This window comes from Odontesthes bonariensis, chromosome 24 (genome assembly GCF_027942865.1).
Source record: "Odontesthes bonariensis isolate fOdoBon6 chromosome 24, fOdoBon6.hap1, whole genome shotgun sequence".
Taxonomy (NCBI): domain Eukaryota; kingdom Metazoa; phylum Chordata; class Actinopteri; order Atheriniformes; family Atherinopsidae; genus Odontesthes; species Odontesthes bonariensis.
The window spans coordinates 13,139,667-13,158,544 of record NC_134529.1 but is presented as its reverse complement, the minus strand read 5'-3'; the positions used below and the strand labels follow the sequence as shown (position 1 = coordinate 13,158,544).

Here is an 18,878-nt window from a genome sequence, read left to right as displayed (position 1 = left end):
TTATGGAATGCTTCCAGGAATTAATTGCAGTCCTAATACCTAAAATACTGCATTGATCATCCCCCTCTTAAAATAGGTTATTGAGAATTTATAATTGCGTGCCCAACATTATTCACCAGTGCATTCTAATATTACTTATGTGGCTACAAAATTTATATAAAACATAAAACACTGTTCACAAGCAGTGAAACCTGTCCAATAGATATTTAAAACAAAGCAAGTTTTGAGGTATAAAGCCAAACTGGAGCATGGAAGTGTTGATTAAATACTTTCTGAAATAGACAAGTCATCAGAAGATAATTTGCTGACTTGACCCCAAGTAATAGACTTTCTTTATTAGTCTTGAACTGGACCTCTTGTTCTGCTGGAATTCAATTGTATATTTGACAGGAAGTTGGCTTTGAGCCAGCAGAAGGATAATGATATGAAAAAGTTGAGGGGCCAAACAGTTTACAGCCATTCATTACATCCTCCTCATTACTGTAAATTTAATGAAGGGACTGCTCTTATCATCACTTCTATGTATATTTTCTAGCTGCAACCCATAAAAATGTAATACTAATTGGATTGATCATGTTAATATGAGGTTGTTATGAAGGGCAGGGCTTTGGTGATTTCTATTGAACTGACTGTTAACTGTCCAAATAACATGTGAATACCTTTCATTGATCTAACATAAGGGGTAAGAAGAGATTTAATCCTGCATCATGACAAAGAAATACCTGAATACAGAATTATCAAAGGTTTCCTGAATAGATGAAAAGAGAGTGACATGTGATGGAGCAGATGGATGAGCTTGTAGTTGGATCACTATTGTACACAGGGCACCAGTTTGAGTCAGGCTCGAGCAGAGTGGAGGAGGGGTGCTGGTGCAGGCTGCTATTTATGAGATGGAACTCATTGGGTTGAAGATAGACTGAAAGTCCACTCCCAAATCTGTTGCCAGTTGATAAATGATGTTTTCCTCAATAAGTGGTATAGGAAGAAGTCTGCAGTATACAAGAAAGCCAGAAAATTTCAATGGCTTTTCATTTTTCGTTACATAGTTGTTATGCTGACTCTGTAAAATGAAGAATGAATACATGGCTGTCTTTTCTTTTGCTAAACTCCCATTTGATGTTCAATGACCATTTGGATTAATTGAGAGAACTGCATTTATAAGACCATAAAATGAAGCGCACGGAGGAAGTATTCACACAAACATTAGAGGGGGAAAAGAAGCAAATAAGTGCTGTTTTAAGGATTTAAAAAATGACAGCAAACTCTGTCACTGTTACCTACTGTGCATAAGACCTCCAACATGTGATATGGAATTCATTGCTTTGGATACAGCGATAGAAATTGAATAAAACTCCAAACATGATGCAGATCTTGACTGTACAAACTAGTTTCCAAATACATTTCTTGAATGATTGAAGTCAGCATTTATTTTTTTTCTCATTTGCAGTTTGCGCGTGGCAGCAGGTCGTATGCCACGCGCCACACGATGTGTCTTTCAGTGATTTACTGAGACCTGACGATGTGTGGCTTCGTTTACAGAAACACTGCTTGTTGAAAGCTGGATAATACACAGAAATGTATACAACAGTGTCTGCCAGATGATCTAGTTTCAGTTTGATAGCACAATTGTATATTTATGAAGGCATGAATTAATTGGCAGGGCAGAGATTTAATCACATGGACTGTTTCCCCAGGAGGACGAATGAGAAGAGTTACTTTAAAAAGAGGATGTGGAGGATAGGGGAGTGAAAAGAGTTTCCTAATTGCTCTGTGCAATTGTGGATTTAAAAGTTCAGGTAGTTAATGAAAAAACTTTTAAGCTGTTGTCTTTTTCGCAGATCATTAAAACGCCAACTGCTGTGAATACAAAATTCAGATTATCTTTGCCCATGAGGAACCAAATATTGCTGGACACAGCTGACGCTGCTGGGACCGCTTAACAGCACACATGATAGAAATACAAACAAGCACGAAGTTCACTTTGCACACGTTTGTTGACTGATAGCACCATAAAATCTCTTCATGCGCAAGCCTCAGCCAGAAACAAAAAAAGGTTGTTTTTTTTGGTAAAGGGTGCTCATTGAGGAAAACAGGGGAGAGAATTGAGACTTTGGTGAATAGCAACGTATATATTGCTGTGTGTTTTGAGTGTGTGAAAGTCACACATCGGGAACTCCTACATGTAATTTATATCTATGCTGATCCCACAACATTATGAATTAATTCAAAACTGTTTTGGCAGTAAAAGAACTACTTAATCTCGTCAGCTAAATTTCCAGAGACCCCTCTCCCTTCCATGCTTATGAGTCTCCCCACTCTCATCTCCGCCTTTTCTCTTATTCATAACTCAAAACAGGAGTTGTGTTTGCTTGTTCGCTTCATGGCAAAAGCAGCAAGACTCTCTTGAGGTGACACAGAGGCCCTGGGTGGGCTGGTGAGCTTTTAAAAGCTCATCTAGGCTACTTTTATTTATTCATCATGCCCCAGTTTGAGTGGGGAGATCAGTGTCCTCTATGTTAACAGGGAACACTGTAGGGAGAAAATTTTTTTTGTTTGTTTTAACAACTGGAGGATGTCAATTCCCTACCCAAGTATGTGCAGGGAATAGTTGCGGAAACTGAGTGCTCGTGATATATTATCATGGGCTTAATTGTTTGTAAGGCTGATGACAACTTTTCTGCTCAAGAATTTCTATATTTTCAAAAAAAAAAATTCAGGTTCACCAAGATGAATGTATGATAACGTCCACTGATATCCAGCCTCTCACAGGACTCACCACTGACAATGTTCTCAAACAAATAATAGCTCTGTTATTTAACCTCTTCCACCAACAACACACCAAGAATAATGCTATAAAAGAATAATTATCATTAAGGCCGTCAGTAAAACAATTCCAGCTCAATGTTCTTAATTTCATTATTGCCCCATAGTTTTGCACCCAAACTTCGCAAGGTGTTATTGAGTTAAGGTCATTGTTGCAGCAACTGTTTTACAAACATTTACACACTTTAAAATTGATTTTAAAAAAACGTTACGTTTTCATGTTGTTGTAATTGTCTATACAACGAAAAACATCCATCAGGAGCACAAGAGGCCAGATTGGCATTGGCACTTTTTCATTCTCATCTAATCATTTGCCACGAGTTATGAGACATGCCCGTGAGGACAACAGCAAAGAAGAGGCAGAATTTTGTCACATGTGAAGTAGAGACACAAATGGAGAAAAATATGGAAATTGTTGGGTAGTCTCAGTTCTGGAATCAGGGAAATTATTAATGCTACTGAGTAGAAAATAGAAAACAGGCGATCAGCTCTGTAAGTTCAGAGAAAAAGGCCCTTCCTGGTACCCTTACTGGCCTGATAAAAGTGAGCACACATTCATTTATTTTTAATGCAACGTCGTAATTATAAGTGGGCGTGTACATGCTGACGAAATAATGATAACGAGGAACACAGGCTCTGTGAAACAGCCTTTTTCTTTGAGAAAAAAAGGATAGTGAATTCTTTTTTTTCTCACTTCATCATTTCAGGCTTGAACCTTTTAACAAAAAAATGTGTCCAAACATGAAGTTAAGTATGCATGAGGCTCACGCAGTTTCATCTCACAAATGTAAATGTTCTAACAACCAAGTTGTGTATGAGAAAAAAAACTGTATGGTTTTTTGTCTTTGCACATTCTTTATACATCTGACTCCAGGTTGGTGAGTCTACACGCATTTGCCTCCGAGACCTTTTTTTTTGTCAGCACATTTTTAAATTTGTGGGAATTTGCTGAGCGGCTTGCCTTTCCTTTTCCCTTGACACACTATGCCCCTTCTTTCTCTTTAAACTGTGAAATATGTTACTTTACAGCTCTTCGGAACTCCCTTTTCAAGTTTCTTCTTTCATCTAAGCAACTGCTCAAAACCCAAGGCTGTTGCGTGATACTGGACAAAAAAACCAAAAACCCTCATCTAACAGGCTGAAACCAGGGATAGATTGGAATTTTTCATCATTGTTTATGATAAGCTAAATTATTCTAGATTTTGTTTCTTTCAGTCGAAAATAATTCTATTGCATTTTTTAATTCCTTTTACACATTCCGGTTATACCTACACACTTTAGTCAAGTGTGCATTACAGCTTCTGCTAACCAGCGTGTGACAGCTATGTCCAGATGCAGGCCCCTGTGCTATTTTTGATCCCTCCAATGTCGCTCAGCCCCCCGCATTTAGTCAGGAAAAACAAGGCATCAGTTGGAAAGAGAGAGATGTCCCTCACAATGTGTGGCTGCTTTCAATTAACATCAGAAGTGTGTTATGAATATTCAGATGCGGCTCATTGTGCTCCGTTGCTCAGTGAAACACAGACAGATATAATCACAAATCCTGACCCAACTTGAGTGCATTTTCCAGAGCCACTTGTCTAACAGAGGCTCCACTGCAGAACGAATGTCAACAGCTCGTCCTTCCATTGTAATTTCAATCTTTGTTTCTGTTGCTGTCAGGGGGGATTTTTCAGATGTCAACAATATTTTCCGAGAATGGACTTCTGTGTTGTATTTTCTGGAGCCCTGCTGAAAGAGTGTGTTAAAGATCCGCAGTGAGACAATCACACCAGCTCCAACATGAGGTCAAACAATATCTCCATGGAGACTGTGGTGCAAGCAGTGTACAAGTCGTTTTATTGCTGCTGTACAGTAAATTCCACTCTGCTTACAGAAATTATTTGATGACAGTCAAGTGTGGGTGGGAGCTCCTCAAGAATCTGATTCTAACAACACGTTTGTGGAACTAAGGTGATGTGAGAAAGAGTTGTTGTTGTCGCTAATCAGGCCGAAGAGTTGGAACTCCAATAGTTCACAGTTAGAGTCGATTTCAAATATAGATGTTTAATTGCCTGCGAGGTCACAAAGGAATCCCGGGGTGACTGCAAAGAAACTACAAGACTCTCTGGCGATAGCTAATGTTAATGTTCATGAGTCCAGAATGGCAGGGCCACAAGGAGAAGGCCAGTCTGCAGTTTGCTAAAGGATTACATGAACAAGGCAGAGGGCTTTATGAAAAATGTGTGGATGGATGAGACAAAAATTAAACATTTTTTGGTTCAAAGAAAAAGTATCAATATTGGAGAAAGAAACCTGATGGTGTGTCTGTCATGGTTTGGGCTTGTTTTGCTACATCTAAGCCAGGATGGCTTGTCTTCATTAAGGAAACTAAATCCCCTTTATTATTCCAGTGAAATATAAATAGAAATGTTAAAACATTTGTCTGGATCACACCCAATACTTAAAGCAAAGAAGATGGAACATTTCTTCTAGTAAATGGGCCAGAATAAAAGACAGACATGAGCCTGCCAAAGAGAGGACTCCACCTCGGTACAAAGGGGGCATGTTCTACAATACTGGCTCTTGAGGTACTCAAAATGAGGTTTGCATACTTTTGCCACTCACAAATACACATTACTATATTTACCACAATACCTATGGTAAAAAACTCAGTGTAGTATTATTTTGGAATATATTCTGGAAATCTGATGTTGTGGATCCTATTCATGGTCAAATGTAGAAGATTCTATATCCTCGTAGGGTGCTTTGACACACGAAAGAAAACAAAAAATAGGGCTAAGTGGTCCACTCTCTTCATTCCAGCACCTTCGTCGATACTCAGTCCTTACTTTGCTTACATTATAAAAAAGATGTTTCTAAAAGTAAGTCAAGAAACACCATGAAACATGTTGCCGGTTTTAGGAATGCAGTGCAATGACTTCCTTCAAGAAGGAGAATATCAGATGATAAATATAATACAGCATAGGGTTTTAGGTCAAATGCTCCCACGGTACATAACACAAGCCAATATGCCTTTGTGTTATCTGAAAAGGAAGAATTGGGATCAAATAATTTTAGAAGAACATAAAAATAAGCATCTTAAATATTAAAATGCCATTTCAAAACTCATTAATGTCAATATTCAAATGTTTCTGAAAACTAGATTAATTCTGAATCATTTAATTCAGAAGGATGGATTATACTTGGAAACCAATTCAGTCTTAACCTCTTGTGCATCTTCAGTTCTGGATGGCAAAGATACCAATTTATTTGGGCATTATTTTCAGTGCTATTGCCAGAGAAAAGCTCTTTATTTGCTCAAGCACCGCTATTTGCCAAATAACTCGCATGAAAAAGAAAACAGGCACAATTCCACATCCTCCGCGCACTCCTTCCTGAGATGGAGAGAAGGCGAGAGCTACAGAGATGACAGGAAAAGGCAGTGAAACGTGTCATTTCTACAACTCCGCTCTTTCTGTGTAGCCCCAAACATTTCATTTATTCAAGCTTGGAGCAAAACCTCAGTCTCCCTCTCACAGAAAATTAAATGGGACAGCCAAATGCAGGAACCCATGTGACATGCACAATACAGATTCCCAGCTTTCTTTGCACCCCGCTGCAATCTCAACAGACACAGTCTAAGCCTTTTAATGACTGGTGTTACGCCGTCGCAGAGGCAGAACATCCACATTCCAATCTGAATGTCCATTTTGTCAAGAATAAAATAATAAACAAGACTAAAGCATTTGACATTAGACCCGTACCAGAAGCTGTGGAGAGTAAGACGGGGAAGAAATGAGCATTACATGTGGAAAAGCAGCTTATGCAAATTAGGTTTAGTAATAACAGCATTCAAGCTGCTTTAGCGGAAGAGAGAAAAATGAATACTGCTAATTGCAAGAGAGTAAGCAGACAGGCAAATGAGTGTGTGAATTCACTGCATGCCACTATTCAGCAACTTTGTGCAGGAGAAAAGGCAGTGGAGGGAATCATAACAAAAGACTGTACGGTGAATGTAAAACTGGTTGTAATTGATGCAAAAACTACAGCTCAGCAAAGAGACTTGAATACCATGGTAATTTATTTGTATAACTGAGTGGGTGGAATTTATCATTCAAGAGTAAGAGCTTCTTTGTAACAGTTCAGATGGCAAGAATTGAATGGTGTTATCCCCAATAAATCTTAACAAAAAAAAAACATAGATTGATATTACTTTAAGATGCATTCCTCACATCATTAGCTCACATACATATTTTCTAAATGCACAACTTAAAAATGTCAAAATCCCATTTGACTGCTCTGTGAAAAGTATTCAACAAGGCTCATGTTCCGCTGCATCATTTTGAGGGTTTCACCATATCTACTTGTAGCGGCTGCAATTTGCCATCAGAAAACAGAGTTTGTGAATGTGGTGTAATTCACAGTAGCTTACAAATATCAGAAAATTCACATCAACAGACATGGCCCTGTTTTTATATTCTGAAAAAAATAGGCATTAAATGCGTTCAGAAGTGACTGTGTTTGTTCTTGGGTTAAAAATAAGTTAGAAGTGATTCAAATGCTGACCTCAAGCCTATATAAACAAGATACTTACAATCTCCAAATATACTTTATTTCCTAAACATGACATTTTCTATGCAATAAATGAAGCATTTACCTCTGCAAAAAGTTACAGTCACTAAAGGTGAAGTTCAGAAATAGAATAATGTTTGATGTGTAATGATATAGGCTCTTGGGAGTCATTGTGTGCGTTTACACATAGGCGAGCAATCAATGACTCTGTTGCCATCTTAGAGCAACGAGCTCCCTCTGTGTGCAGAAGCACATGTGGTTCCCACATGATGTTGTTCCTTCATTCATAGATATCACAGCCACAGTAAGTGATGCTGTTTTTAAACACTGACATATCCACTGATTTCGATTATGATGACGACACTCGTGAGCTTGAGCATATTCGTTTTTGTCCTACATTAAAAAAGTTAGACTTTATATCAGTAAAGGAATGATTAATTAATGGTATTTGTTTATACCATAGTATAAACAAAAGATATGTTGCCAGGCAAATAAATCTCACTCATTCAACATTTGTGTGTCTACGGCAATGTTTCAACACTGCTGGGATTGTTGCACGATGCCCCAGGTCAGATCGGCCACGTGGGACTACCATTCAGCCAGCATCACAAATCACTGGTACTGTTGTAAAACAAAAAAAGATCAATTGAATAGTGAAGATTGCAGCTTAAATTTTCCTTTTCACTTCAGGCTGAACTTTTCAGCCTGTTGACAATCATATCATCATTAAATATATTTGAGGACTAATTGAACACAATCTACTACTTGAGCTTTTTGAAATCCCCCCCTTCTCTCTGTTTCTGTAAACTACTCTTTTTTACTCAATCTCTCTCATCTATTTTTTTTTCTCTGGTTATTCTGGAGGAGTTTTCACCTTAATCTTTGGGCATCCTTGATTCGCAGCCAAAGAATCATAATAATTGTCTCCATCTCCAACCACTTTACTGCAGAACTGTGTTACTCTGCTAAGCTGATCACCACCAGCTTCTACTTCTGGAACTGTCACTTATTAGAAGACACTCACTTTGAAATGTGCTTGAACACGTGGCCTCAGTCATTTTGAATTAACTTTAGCCTTGGGAACATGATGGTGTTTCAGGCTCATGTTGACATATAATTTCTTCTTTTCATGACAGAGCTTTAACCTACATTTGTCGATGGCACGGTGAATTGTGTCTGTTTACTTCAACTTCTGATAGACTCTGCCTCTCTAAGGTGCTCTTTTTGTGCCAAATCATGTTACTGACCTGTCGCCAATGAGCCTAAATTAGTTGCAACTTGTTCCTCCAGTTTTTTTTTAGTACCACTCAGTTTTCCAACTTTTTTGCCACCACTGTCCCAACATTTGAGATGTGTTGTTGCCATCAAATTCAAGGTGAGCTAGTACTTTTTTATAAAATATCGAAATGCATGAGATTTGCAGATCATTGCTGAAAATTGTTGTTATTTACATTTTACACAGCGTCCCAACTCTTTTACAACTGGGCTTGTTTGTTGCATGTCCATATCCTGCTTGCCTGATATATGCTTGGAATGAATATTGTCTCAGAATGTGTCATAGAGGAATGGAGGGAGCTGATTGGTAAAATCATGACTCACAACACAGAGTGGGACAGACATGAGACTCTCTGACCAGCAACAGCAGAACAGAGTGGATGTAAAGTGTTGAAGTGATGCAGCGTGGATTCGGCAGATGAGGAATGAAGTGGGTCAAGCATGTTGCCTCACCTGGCCCTTGTCAGAGGAGCAGTTTAGCCGAACAGCGAACACGAAAGCTCTCAGATTCAAACCACTTGCTGTTAACGCAGCCACTGCTGTGTAGTGTTTTGTCTGTCACTGTGGTATTCCATGATTATCTCAGTGTATGAGATGAGGAGCACGCTGTTGGATTTTACATTGTTGCATGCCTTTTTATCCTGTTTTTTTGGTTTGTTCTGCGTTCAATTTAATAGGGGAGACGAATGACATCAAATAGATGAAGGCCGTGGTACAAACTCCCTCGTCATTTCACAGGTTTTGATTGAATATACTTTTTTATCCTAACAAAACACACGGATTATCATAAGGTTCTGCTTTACCAAAAATTCCTCATTTATTATGTCAAAAGCGTTGGTGGATGACTGATGCTGTGCTGTGCTTTTTTGTGAAAAATGTTTTACTGGTTGGCCTGATGAAATTATGATTAAATGCTCACTTTCTTTTTTGGCTAGAGCCATTTTGAAATATTTCATTCTGTTTTGGGTGGTGACTTTTTCAAGTAAATACCTACTAAATATCTAGTAAATCAATTTAGGTTAGGACCCTCGACCTCCTTCTGGTATTACACTAGATTTAGATCCAATAGATAGGAGTTGAGTTCTGTGTGTTTGTACAAATATTAATATTTATTATCTATTCATTTTATCAGAGCATTGGTGATGTCTTTGTGGAATAGTTGATGGTTTGCTTGTATTTTGTTTTACTTGCACTTTGTACAGTTATAGCTTTTTAAAATGTCATTGTACTGTTGCGATGATAATGATAAAAAAAATAAAAAATTCTCATTTTGGATTCCATATATTCAAGTTTTAGCATTTGTGGGAAAATCTGATTATGTCAAATTTACACAAAATAATTCTGAGCACTACTGTTCATTATGCTGCAATCAAAACTGATTTCTATTTAATTTATGTTTTTAGGTTAATAGTTTTATTTACACATCAAGCAGACACTGAACTATTACTGGTCATTTGTTTTATTTCTGAGTTCCACAATGTTTGGAGATTTATCCCTTTGTCATTCTCCTTTTTGGTCCAGGTAGAGTAAAGTGGGCTTTGGTTACTGTTCAGCTGTAAAAGCTGCGACTGCAAACAGAGGTGACGAAAGCAACAAGTGAAACAAAACAGCAAAGCTGCAGCCTGTAAAACTAAAACATCAAGCTGGTAGAGTTAACCTATGAGCGGTTCCATTATCACAAACACTGCCAGACCAAAAACACTGATTATAGCCATAAATTCATCAAAAGAGTGCATGTGACTCGTTTTGCCATTTGTAAACTTATTTCCACAGTGCCTACATGAACCGTTTATATATTCTCTGTAACTCTGTGTACGCACAAACGGATATGCACATTCATGCTGGACAAAAAAAAGAAGGACTCTTCAGAGGTGAAAGCGTGAATTAAGAAAACAAGCTCCCCTTTGATCAGCTAATACCTGCCTGCCAGCTTCATTCAGCCGCACACATGGCATGGCATCTGTGTTGGCCCAGACTTGCTCTGTCTTTTTACACACTCTGTCTCTTTATCCGTTTCATTTTTCTCTGTGACCCAGAAGCATTTCTTCTGCCCATGGAGACTTCCACAAAAGCTAAAAAAAGACACACTTTTCCATATCCTATGGAGGAAAGAGAAATGGAGAGATACGGGAGGGAATGTAGCCAATCCTAGAGTGTCATTACGATGGATAATTTAAAAGGCATTTGAAAAGCAAGACCGTCATCCCCTAGATAGATAGATGGTTTAGTCGTTTTTTTTAATTATCCCTCTCACATGGTTTTATTAGATCTAGGCATACTAAGATCATAGTCAGGGGCAAAGTCCAGTTTTTTCAAAAGCTTGCACGTTCCTCACAGTTTTACTATATGATGTGGTCAGAGAGCTCACTTGTTGAGATTATACTGTGTGCACAACATACAGATTTGCAATGTTTTACACGGGTGATAGAGCTGTGTTGAAAGCCCAATAATGCCTATGGAAATCCTATATACTCTATAAAAAATACTCTTTCTTATAGTCATGCTGAAACATCTAAGCGGAGTGGTTTTTAGCAAAGGAACAGGACATGAGTGGAAGAAACAGAATGAGGAAAAATGTGACAAACTGTAAATACTGTTAAGTTTCCTCTAGACATTTGTAGTTCAGCTTCAACAGAGACTGATGTTGGATAACCTTACATGAGAGTATTTGGAAGAGGAGGCACTTTTTGAAAAATGCTCAACTCAACTCAAATGATTGGATAAACTTCAATCAATCAGATCAAACTATAGTATTACAAGTGGAGTCAGTCAGTGAATGGAGGCCATTTCTGACTGTCCTACCAAAATGCCACCTGTAGCTGCCAATAAAGTCCAGTAAAGTATGCTGATTGGATTGAAATGTTGTGTTTGGCCTTATAAACACAGTTTGCCCTTTTCATATCCATTAACATGCATATTGTGTGATAAAATCACAAGAGCAGCCATAATACAGGAGAATATATGTGGAGGCACCCAACAGATTTGGTTGTAAAGACCTCAGTTGGAGGTGGTCTGGCCCACATATGGCCAGATACTTTTAGCAGTGTGTGTTGGGCCACACAAAAGCACCATCTGCTTTAATAAGTCCTCTGCATAATCAGAATCACATACTCATTTACACTCAACAGGCTGAACAAAAGCAAGTGAAACTGATTCTCATGGACAAAGAGAGATCTATCCGTGTTTCAAAAATCTTGGGCATTTTGCCCAAGTTTGACTGGAACACAGCCTGTGTTGTTTTTATCTCTTCTTGTTCTGTAAATTCTGGCAAACTAGACTACGGATACGATGCATCCAGTTAAAAATGACAGCACAGGTCTTTGCAGAATAATGTACATTTTTGCTGGCATACAAAGAAGGGAAGAGTAAAAGTGCACAGAGAGAAGTTGCCCAATTTGATGAACTTGAACTTCTTTTTCTTTTCAGAATTTGAGATGTGCTGAACATTGCATGAGCACAGTGAATCCTCCCCTGCTTGCTGCAAACTTTGGTCATCCTTAGCTATATATCATATAATGTGCCACTCACTGCTGCCAACTAACCTACAACAAACATGTGCTAAAAACCTCCCCTCCTGGAATGATGGGGGAATGATGCCGCATGAATGAATGGATAAGTAGCATCAACTATGCTGTGACTTATACTGACAGCCAAGTATGTTCTTTGCAGTTGATTTTGTGGTGTAACATGATACTATCTATGAGTGGGAACCGACCATATACCTCATTACTAATTACTAAGATTACGGCACACTCAGGTTAACTAACAAACAGAGTGAGGCAGGAGGAGGATAAATATATGGACCAGGGAGATGAAGTCAATATCCGGCAAGGTGTGTAATCACCAAAAAGAGGGATTTCTTGTACTCGAGTTGATAAAGTATGATCTTAATGTGTACAAATAAAAACAGTTTTCACGCTAATATACGATTGCTAGAGATGTGCTTCTGAAGACCTTGGCTCAAACAGGTAGAGAGCGGAATAGCAGCATTGATTCCCTCTCTAGCTGTGTGTCTGGAGAGAAATACCAATTATTCATTGCTGAAAAACATTTCTATTCAGCGCGATTGGTATGTGGACTAATTCTCCTTTGTTGCCTTGGTGACATGCACCTCAGGAAGACAACACAGCATCTCACAGTCTCCCAGCATGTTAACCAAGGCCTTGTCATCCACAGAGAATCCCTGAACTGTGAATTAAAAGGTAAAACACACAAATGCACATCCATACCTGCCAACAAGGAGGAGTTCCCCGTAGACCCCGAGTCGCCTCATAGCCATCAGGAGACCACGGACGGTCATGCCCTCACAGAAACACACTACTACACGGGCTTTGGGTAGGCGTTCTCGTAATTTCCCCAAAAGGCGATCAAAGTGTTTCTCGCCAGCGTTGCTGTAGATCTTGTCCGAGTGTGCAATGCACAAGCCTTCTTGGGAGGCCAGCTCCTTGAAGGCCTCCATGCCACTCTCCCCATAGTTGCCTAAAGGTGGTGAAGCAAATAGACTGTGAGAAAAGTGAGAATTCAGTGGGAGAACATTCTGTCCTCACTGAGATTAAACTATAAATTTTTCTGAAATCTATTTTAATTTTATGTTTATTCCATTTCTTAAATGAATCTTTACACAATTTATCTGTGATAACAAAGCATGGCATGCCATGATTTTGAAGAAAAATTGAAAAAAGAACACACTGACAATATTAAATAGCATGAGTAATTGCTTTCAACCATAGATATCCAATTGTTTCACTGTTAGACAGTCAATGTCATGCTTAGAGCACACCCCCTCAGCAGTCAATCACTGTAGCAGACCTTGCGAGAGAGAAGCTCTGATCCACTGATAATGTGTGTCAGAGTTTGCTGGCTACTGATTGCAATCATAACCAAAAGGAGTGAAGATGACAGTCCTTGTTTAACTCCTTAATATTCTAATCAAGAGCAACTTAAAGCTGTTTGAGTCAAAAATCTTCTGTGTTCACACAAATCGCAGTGCTGGACTAATGTGTCACAGTCTGGACTGTTGATAAAACCCACAGCTCCTCAGTCTGAGAGGTGGTTTACACAGACAATCCAATCATCGTGCATGCTGGAGCCCGTCTGTCTCTGAATGTGTATGTTTTTAGGAGGAAATATGAAGCATCTTTTCGTTAAAATCTGAAAACATCTATAATGCAATTGTGATGGTGAGAGGCCAGGTTCCTGTAGGCCCTCTACGCCATGCTCCCCTTAAATGGGTGATGAGGAACAAATACACTGTACGTGGTACGGCTTTCTATTACAAGGAGGACAGCAGCTGAAATAGACATCAGTGTAATGCATTTACTTAGGCTCACAGGGCTGATGTGTTGCTTTTCCAACAGTCCTGTGATGAAATTTTCAATTGCCTCTTTTCATTCTCCAGCTGGTAAATGGAAATAATGATATCCAATTATTTTACTCTTTCCACTTCGGCTGTGAGACAGGTGGGTGGTGTTGCATTAGTTGACACCCCATTTGAAAACGACCACCAAAAATGAACTCTGAGCATTCCCACCACACAGATGATAATCAAGACAGGTAATTTATGCAATTTCACAGCCCTAGCTGTTGCTATGGGCAACAAGCTACATTTATAACTTGTCTAGGGTGGTGGAGAGTGAAACCTCCAGTCGTGACCACAAATTTAGAGACCACTAAAGATAGAACAACACAAACGAGTAGCTCTACACTTGACAAGGTTGATGTAAGCCTGATATCTGGTTAATCACAATGTCGACATTTACTATGACTCCGAACTTCTGAACTGTTTTTACCAATCTTTTTCAGTAGAAGGGAGGAAAAAGAAAACAATTACATAAAGCTTAAAAGTTGTACTGAGATGGCAGCCTACTGAGTTAGTGATGTTGCTTGCAACCCAATTCCCCCTCCCCTGATTGGTCTGTCATTAGTCTCAGAGGAAGGTCGGACAGCTAATGCCACCTAGTTATGCCTACAGGAACTACACTTCCCTAACTCCCTCTCTTCATTTATCTGGTAGCAACCTGTGTCAAAGCCCATCTCCTGCACCTAACTATAATAAGACTTTCCAAAGATGTTTTACACTCCCCATGAGCCTGCAGTTCCTCAGGAGGGTATCCTGGGTAATGTAGCCTGTCAGTCATAATTTGGGTGCACATCACTGACTGTGTTTCACCAAGACTTTAATGAAAAGCCATGGACATAATTCATTTCACAGTAATTACTTTGTCTACCCAACCCGTCTCTCCCTTTTATCTCCTGTCTACACTGTAACGCACCGCTGTGCTGCCAGGCTGCACAAATTAGGGAGAAAGTTCTCGAAAGGAAAGTGAGCTAATCATGGTATGAAATGCTGAATTCCAGAAGTTTTTATGGGAAGAATATGACACTCATTTTAATAATGTATATCTAACAAAACATGAACCAGCAATGTCTTTTTTTTACCACCTCAAACTCTTCCCTTAACCATGAAATGCATTGAACATTGCTGAATAAACATCCACACTGTTCGTGATAAAATGGTCTCTCATCTGCTCCACTAGACTTTTTAAGCTTGCTGTGATAAGCATGAGTGACTTGAGTTCTCCCTCAAAAGACAAACCTGTAAAAAGCAAATATAGATATGCAATTAAAGATAAGATTAATAAAAACTGCACTTAGGTCAGTGTGCATTTCTATCACAACATCGAATACCAAGAACCTCTAAAGTTTTGCCTGCATGGGATCCTGGATATGGTAGCCTCTTCTATAAATATAACAGCTAATAGGCTATGTGTCACTCTTAATAACAGCATTGCTTTGATGCTATGGTTAATTAAAAAATATCATAACGAGTAACGAGGTCACTATAAAGTCAGAATTTGTTCACTAATAGACAGCATGACTGCTAATGCAATACTGTATTATCACAGTGATTTTACAGTTGGGATCATTAGTGATGGGCTCTCACCCTCAGTGTGGACTGCGGACACGTAGGTCCAGTTGTAGTGCTTGACGATGTCCAACATGGCCCGGGCCTGGAGGGTGTCAGAGGGGACGACCCTCAGGAAGTACTTGAACAAAGTCTTGTCACTCAGGTCGATGCTAGTGGCAGAGTAAGCAATCTGCGGGATGTTGAAAAGCTGTAACAGGTTTTGCACCTGAATAGCCACAGAGCTGGATCCGGGTCCGATCACTCCGGCAATGGGTTTCTTGGAGGGTGGTGGCTGGTTGGACGGGGTACCGTCAATGCACCATTTGGATCCGTCCTTATCATCCCGGATAGAGATGAGGGAGTCCCTGATGAACTCAATGCTCTGCTCCAGGGCAACCGAAGAGTGCCAGCAGGAGTCCCTGATCTCACAGCCGAGGCTGATGTTGGGGAGCAGGTTCGGGTCGGAGTTGATCCGGTCAAGCGTGTGGAACATTGCCTCCACCCTTTGGATGCCGTACTGCTCTCGGACTTCCCCGCACTTCCGCTCGGCCACTTTCTCAGCAGACGGCTGGTGGTGTACGGAGAAGAGCGCGCCAATGATCACGTCTCCGTCCATTCGAGCCACGGAGCGGGACACGGCGCGAGGGACCGCCGACCGCTCATAGATGCCGCTGTGGGAGAGCACGAGAACGCGAAAGAGACACGTGTGGAGACACAGGAGAGCGAAGAGACCCATCTTTACGCGTGCCATATTATGCCACATAGAGTGAGCCGAGCCAGATGTGCAGGCATATTATCTGCTGTTTGCCAGTGATTCCACGTTTATCCCAGCCATGACCTGTGAGCACGACACTTGGAGTATATCCACGCGCACCTGCAGGAAAAACAAGACAAACTGCTGTGATGTGACTGGAAGAAGGAGACTAGATATGCCAAACGTTAATGTAGGCTATAAGAAGTTCACTGAGCACGCATGCTCTTATCAACCAACGCCTTGTTTCACACCCCTACAGCTGGCAACATTTCTCATATCTCTCTAACAAACTACCACCTGATGCCTTTGAGCAAGGCACTTAAGCTTGATCATAAAATCATATTGAAATTTTCCGAAAATTTGGTCTCCCTTTTTTAAAAAAAAAAACAAAACAATAAAATGAAATAAAATAGAAATAGTACTGTAAAAACTCTCAATTGTGCATCATGTGAGGTTAGCGGAGTATTCTTGTTGCTCATTGAGAAAATCAGGCAGAAACCTGATTTCAGCACCGCGGACAGCGCGCTTTCCAAACACGGTACAAGGACGTTTTTTGGGACGTTGCCTGGACTCGTCATTCTCTCAGTCTTACTCACGATTTTAACCCAGCTAATCCCCATTTAAACATCGAATACAAAAACTCCATCCATAATCGACACCTCGCTGGATTCCACATGTGGAAGGGTACGAAACAGCCTCGAGTGTTTTTTTCCTAAACCTACCATAACGAGCATCCTTTTATCTGTCGTTCTGCCAGATTGCCACTCAACCATCGGTTTGCAGCAACAATACTAATATCGATAAAAAACAAGTGTGATAATAAACGAACTATTGTCTGTCATAGAGAACATGACAGAAATGATCAGCTGTGATTGTCACCTTTCCTACAGTGTCCCGTTTACACCATGCACCTTCTAAGCTGCTTGTTCTGTGTCGGCTGCATCAAAAACTTACCTGAATCCTTGAGACATGTCTCGTGCCTTCAGCCGTCTTCTGTCGCGCTGGTCTTTGTCGGTATTACTTGAGTTGCTCTGTCTCTCCCTCTCGCTTGCTCAACTCGAAACGTGAAAATGAAGGACCCCCTCCCTCCCTTTCTCAACCCTCCTCTTTGCCACAAAACTCACATTTTCTTTTCTTTTTTTCTAGCTTCATGCCTTCAAGTCTGCATCTTCAGACTAACACCTGCGTGTTTTAGGAGAGCATTACTCACAGCATTGTCACAAATCGTTACAAAAGTACGATGTATTGAGCATTTCAGCTGGCTCGGTGAGAACGTCAGGTGAAAGCACAAGATTAAATGATCCCTCTAACTGTCCATATCCGTTTAACTGTGAATGGGGTGGTGCACAGTTAATACTATATCACATTACAAATGTGTCACCTAACATATGAATATGTCATTTATTTCTTTGTATAGAAAGAGATGAAAAAAAATACCATTTGAATCATCTCACAGGTCTCTTTGGTCTGAAGAGAGTTGACAAGCTTAACAAGGTGAGGAGCAAAGCCTATATTTGTTATCAACCATCGCTGGGTTTAGTTGAGGCCCCCTGGCTCCTAAACTACATGAAAAGGGGTACGTGGATGATTTCAGCACCACGGACAGCAGTCAAACCCATCCACTGCGCCATCTAGCGTTTCGTTGAGGGTCATAAGTGTCAATCAGAGCTCAGCTTTGTCACTCTTTTAATCTGATAAAAAAAAAGAGAGCACAGGGAGATATGGCAGAATAGGTATGTCATGAAGGCCTGGTCTGCCACGGTGTTCTCTGGCTTTTAAACCTCTGGAGGGTATGGGAAAACAGTTTCCAATTTGAAAAAATAAACAAAAAACATAAAGGACACATAAAACATCTAAAAGTTCATATACTTCTATGTGGTCGCCCAGTTTAGGCTATATGAATGGAACGTTTGAAACAGCTTCAATCCAAAGCAGTGAAACAGAGAGTGTGGTTCAACTTTAGGCCACTCAGTGTGTTCTCATAAAGGTTCTGTCCTGGAGGGAGTATGAACTGCGTCGTATAGGGTCATGTCGTGACTCACGCCAGGCGGTATAAATCACAAATAAACTTATGAAGGAGTTGCTGTGACACTGGTGCCTGAGGCTCTGGCAGCAATCATCTGATACTGAACCTAAATAAAAGTGACATGTTTGAGAAGGGGGGATTATTTAGATGCCACAGTCACTCTTCAGGGCAAAGGGCGGCGGTGGGACTTTGTCTATTCTGGGACTGCGGTCCGCGTGGGCTGACCGAGAGACTTCATACCAATGACTTAAACAGTATTCTCATCTCAACGACACATTATTGGTGGAGTGGACAGACGTGATGAGGAATTGCATGAACTAAGAACTGCATTTGTCGTTATATTTGAGGCTCAGTGGTTATCCAGGCTTGTGTTTGCATGGGAAATAAATAAGATTGTATCATGCCAAAAATACATAACTCCAGTTCTGTTTTATCTCCTCAAACCATAAACTAGATGCAATCAGTCAAAAATCTTGGCACTGTTTTTGCACATTCTTGCTTTTACAGCCCCGATCCCTTTAGTGCAAACAATACGTTAA

The 18,878-nt window shown here is 40.1% G+C and overlaps 1 protein-coding gene across 2 annotated transcripts in view; it reads right to left on the bottom strand.

Moving 5' to 3' along the window:
* The window catches only part of grm1a (glutamate receptor, metabotropic 1a), a 37,853-nt gene extending 20,466 nt beyond the window's left edge, over nucleotides 1-17,387 (bottom strand). For both annotated transcript variants that reach the window (XM_075458865.1, XM_075458866.1), the window contains exons 1-3: nucleotides 17,268-17,387; nucleotides 15,596-16,433; nucleotides 12,882-13,131 (exon numbers count right to left, since the gene is read on the bottom strand). In XM_075458865.1, coding sequence (XP_075314980.1) covers nucleotides 12,882-13,131; nucleotides 15,596-16,322 — 977 coding nt within the window. In that variant the 5' untranslated portion in view covers nucleotides 16,323-16,433; nucleotides 17,268-17,387. The remainder of the gene's footprint in view (nucleotides 1-12,881; nucleotides 13,132-15,595; nucleotides 16,434-17,267) is intronic.
* Between the last annotated feature and the right edge of the window lie 1,491 nt (nucleotides 17,388-18,878).